This window comes from Nestor notabilis, unplaced genomic scaffold (assembly GCF_000696875.1).
Source record: "Nestor notabilis isolate BGI_N333 unplaced genomic scaffold, ASM69687v1 scaffold23720, whole genome shotgun sequence".
In the NCBI taxonomy this organism is placed as follows: domain Eukaryota; kingdom Metazoa; phylum Chordata; class Aves; order Psittaciformes; family Psittacidae; genus Nestor; species Nestor notabilis.
The window spans coordinates 10,634-14,040 of record NW_009912101.1 but is presented as its reverse complement, the minus strand read 5'-3'; the positions used below and the strand labels follow the sequence as shown (position 1 = coordinate 14,040).

Here is a 3,407-nt window from a genome sequence, read left to right as displayed (position 1 = left end):
TTCCTGCTGGATTCCCTTTCGATCCAATCTGATTACAAACCTCACCTCTTCCTCCCATGCAGGTGGGCAGCACGCTCTGCATGGATGCAGTTGTGAAGCAAAGCCCACGTGCTCTCCTCCCCTGGCACATCCTTTATTTAATGCCATCAGCTCTGTGATAAAGGGGTAAATACACCAGATATTGATTCTTCCACATTCCAGCTTTGAAGGGACCTTAAAGCTCCTCCAGCTCCAACCCCTGCCCCGGGCAGGGACACCTTCCACTAGAGCAGGTTGCTCCAAGCCCCTGTGTCCAACCTGGCCTTGAACACTGCCAGGGTGGAGACATCGGCACAGTTAATCCCGTGGCACAGCAGAACCCCCCAAACAAGGGCTGGAGGCTGCTCCTTTGGCTCTGTTTCGCCAATAACAGAGCTGGGGGCAGTGGTTTGAAGTCTCTCTCGAGTTCAGTGCTATAAAGGGATCATTAGATGATCTAATCCAACCTCCCATCCATCACAGTGCGTTAAATAGCTCTTTGGTAACGGGAGCCAAAGTGTCTCATCCAGAAAGGCCCCTCTGTCTTCATTTAAAGACATGAAGAGACAGGGGACTTGCCACTTCCCTTGCTGGCTTGCTTCACTGGTTACTCACCCTCTCTCTGACAACATGCCTCCAACTTCTAAATTTAAAGCTTTTCTGGCTTGATCTTCCAGACATTACCTCTTGTTGTGCCTTCGTAGGGGCAGAACACACCCTGCAAGACCTGGAGCCCAGGAGAATACTCTGAAAGCCCAAAACACCTCTTCATTTTGCAAGAAAGCTGTAGAGGTTCAAGCTCACGCTGAAAAACACATCCTTGAATTTATCATCTGTCTGTTTCTTACGCATCCCCTCCCACTGGTGTCCCAGTTAAAATGGGAACACTGGATGTGGATGCAATATGTGGATGCAATATCCCAGCACAGATTGTGTTAACATCGAGCACTCAGATACAAAGGTGGTTGGGGATGACCCCTTCATCTGGTTCTGCCTTATCTGCTGGGGTGGGCAGATGTGTTGCATGTTCAAACACCCTCTTCCTGTGCATAACTGCAGGCAAAAGTGAGGATATGATGCCCAGGCAGCACAAATAACTGCTGCATAACCCTGGGTTTGGGCTCACCTGCAAGTTTTATGAGGTTTTGATTCATACAGAGCTGAAAATAGATGGAAATGATCAAATATTCAGAGGGTGACACTGAAATCTTGCTTCCTTGGTCTACAAAGGCAGGACAAAAGCCTCTGGATAGAAAACCTGGTGGGACTGGCTGCTGTGAGCCAGCCAGATGCAGCCTTTGTGATGGAAGAGACCAGGTGCCTGTGTTGCAGGGATTGAGGGATGGATGCATGGCCAGCAGGGAGCTGGGGCCACCTGAAAAGCCAGAGGGGATGGAAAGGGGATGGAAAGAGGATGGAAAAGCTCTTTTGGAAGAGGGTTATCAGCACAACTTGCCCCCATTGCTGCCACGAATCCCAGACACTGTGCTTTTCCCCACCTCCCTGCAGCAGGAAGAGTTTCTCCTCTCAATGAGTAGCCTAATTCTCTCCCCAGTGGCCCATAAAATAATTAACACAAGCCCCAAACTGGATGAACCTTTACCCCCCCTGCTCCCCATCGTGCAGATTAACGACTCAACCCTGCATCATTAATCTCTAAACTGGGCTGTTGAATGAGCAATTTGTGTCCAATAACCAACCTGACAGGTATTAAACATTCCTTACGCACACAGGACGCAAGTTACTCATTAAAGAGGAAAATGTGTTGAAACATTAAGCAGAAAAGGACCCATAAAACATCCCTTTCCAGCCTTTTTGAGAAGCCAACTGTGTTTGCAGAGAATCAGCTGGGTTGGGAAAGACCTTTAAGCTCATCCAGTCCAACCGTTCCCAGCAGTGCCAAGGCCACCACTAACCCCTGGCACTGAGGCCTCGTCTACCTGGGCTGTGAACGCTTGCAGGGACGGTGACTCCAGCCCTGCCCTGGGCAGCCTGTTCCAATGCCTGAGCACCCTCTGGGCAAGGAATTGTTCCTCAGCTCCAGCTAAACCTGCCCTGGGGCAGCTTGAGGCCACTTCCTCTTGTCCCATCCCTTGTTCCTTGGGAGCAGAGACCAGCCCCCTCCTGACTCCATCCTCCTGTCAGGCAGTTGCAGAGAGCGATCAGGTCCCCCCTGAGCCTTCTCTTCTCCACACTAAACCCCCAGGTCCCTCAGCCCTTCCCCATCACACTTGTGCTCCAGGCCCTGCTCCAGCTCCGTGCCCTTCTCTGGCCCCCTCCAGCACCTCAATATTCATGCCTGCAGGACCCGATATATAAATATACTGCCTGTTAAGGGGACAGTGTGATTGCCTGTGGGACTGGCAGCTCTGAGATGCATTGGGCAGGCAGTGCTCGGTACTCGCTGTGTACACCCTGTGTACATTGGCTTTGTTAGGGATGAACATTTGGTCTCCCACTACACAGCTGAGCAAATTCTTTGGTGATGAGGGAAAGTTTAACCACTTCAGGGATCACATCAGGTTGGCACGAGATGTATTGTGGAAAGACAAGGTGATGCCATCCTCTTTTTGGGATGGGGGGATCAACAACAGGCTCCTTCTGAGCCAGGGCAGCTCTGGAATGCAGCTTGGGAATGTTCCCTTACCTGATCAAGTAGCAACAGAAGAGCAAACTGAGGATGAAGACGAAGATGGCCGTGCCAAAAACCACGATGTATATGTTGAGAGGCAGGTTCTGGAACCCGATGTTCGGCATCCTGAAACTGTAATGCTGGAAGTCCGAGCTCATGGGTAGGCTGTGGGAGAAAACACAGGGATGAGGCTCCTCCAACAGCACAGGGTGCCCTTTGGTCACCAGTGATCCCTCCAAAGGCAGCAGAGGGGAAGGAGAAGGCCGTGAGCAGCGCTGCCTCCCTGCTTGTCCCCCCCTGGGGTGAAGGCATCCGTGCCCAAAACTGGGCTCCCAGCTCAGTAACACTGAAAACAAAGCAGGGCTGGATCAGCCAGGGCTGGGATTCTTCTTCTCCCGCTGTGAGTTCCTCCTCCAGCTATTTTCCCCTCTCCCCTACACACATCAGCCTCCAAGTGAGACACCACATCAGATGGATGGTGGGGATTTGCATCCAGCTGCAGCTCATGTCCCCCAGACCCCACATTACTTAGGCCAAAACACTGGAAGCAGCCAGAAACCCTTGTAGCAAAGCACGTTTTCCTTCCCTTCCCCTCCTGTGGTTTCCAAGACTGATTCCTCATTCCATAGAAACCCCCCCCCTCCAAAACCATGGAGCATGGACATGAACCAGCGTGGGCTCAACAACGCTCCCCACGGAAAGAACGACGACATTCCCATCCACACGGCAGCGCTGCCAAGGAATTACAGGGGCCATA

The 3,407-nt window shown here is 51.8% G+C and overlaps 1 protein-coding gene across 1 annotated transcript in view; it reads right to left on the bottom strand.

The window, feature by feature from the left end:
• Positions 1-2,812, bottom strand: part of RNF24 (ring finger protein 24) — a 9,125-nt gene extending 6,313 nt beyond the window's left edge. The window contains exon 1 of the mRNA XM_010017786.1: positions 2,666-2,812. Coding sequence (XP_010016088.1) covers positions 2,666-2,808 — 143 coding nt within the window. The 5' untranslated portion in view covers positions 2,809-2,812. The remainder of the gene's footprint in view (positions 1-2,665) is intronic.
• Between the last annotated feature and the right edge of the window lie 595 nt (positions 2,813-3,407).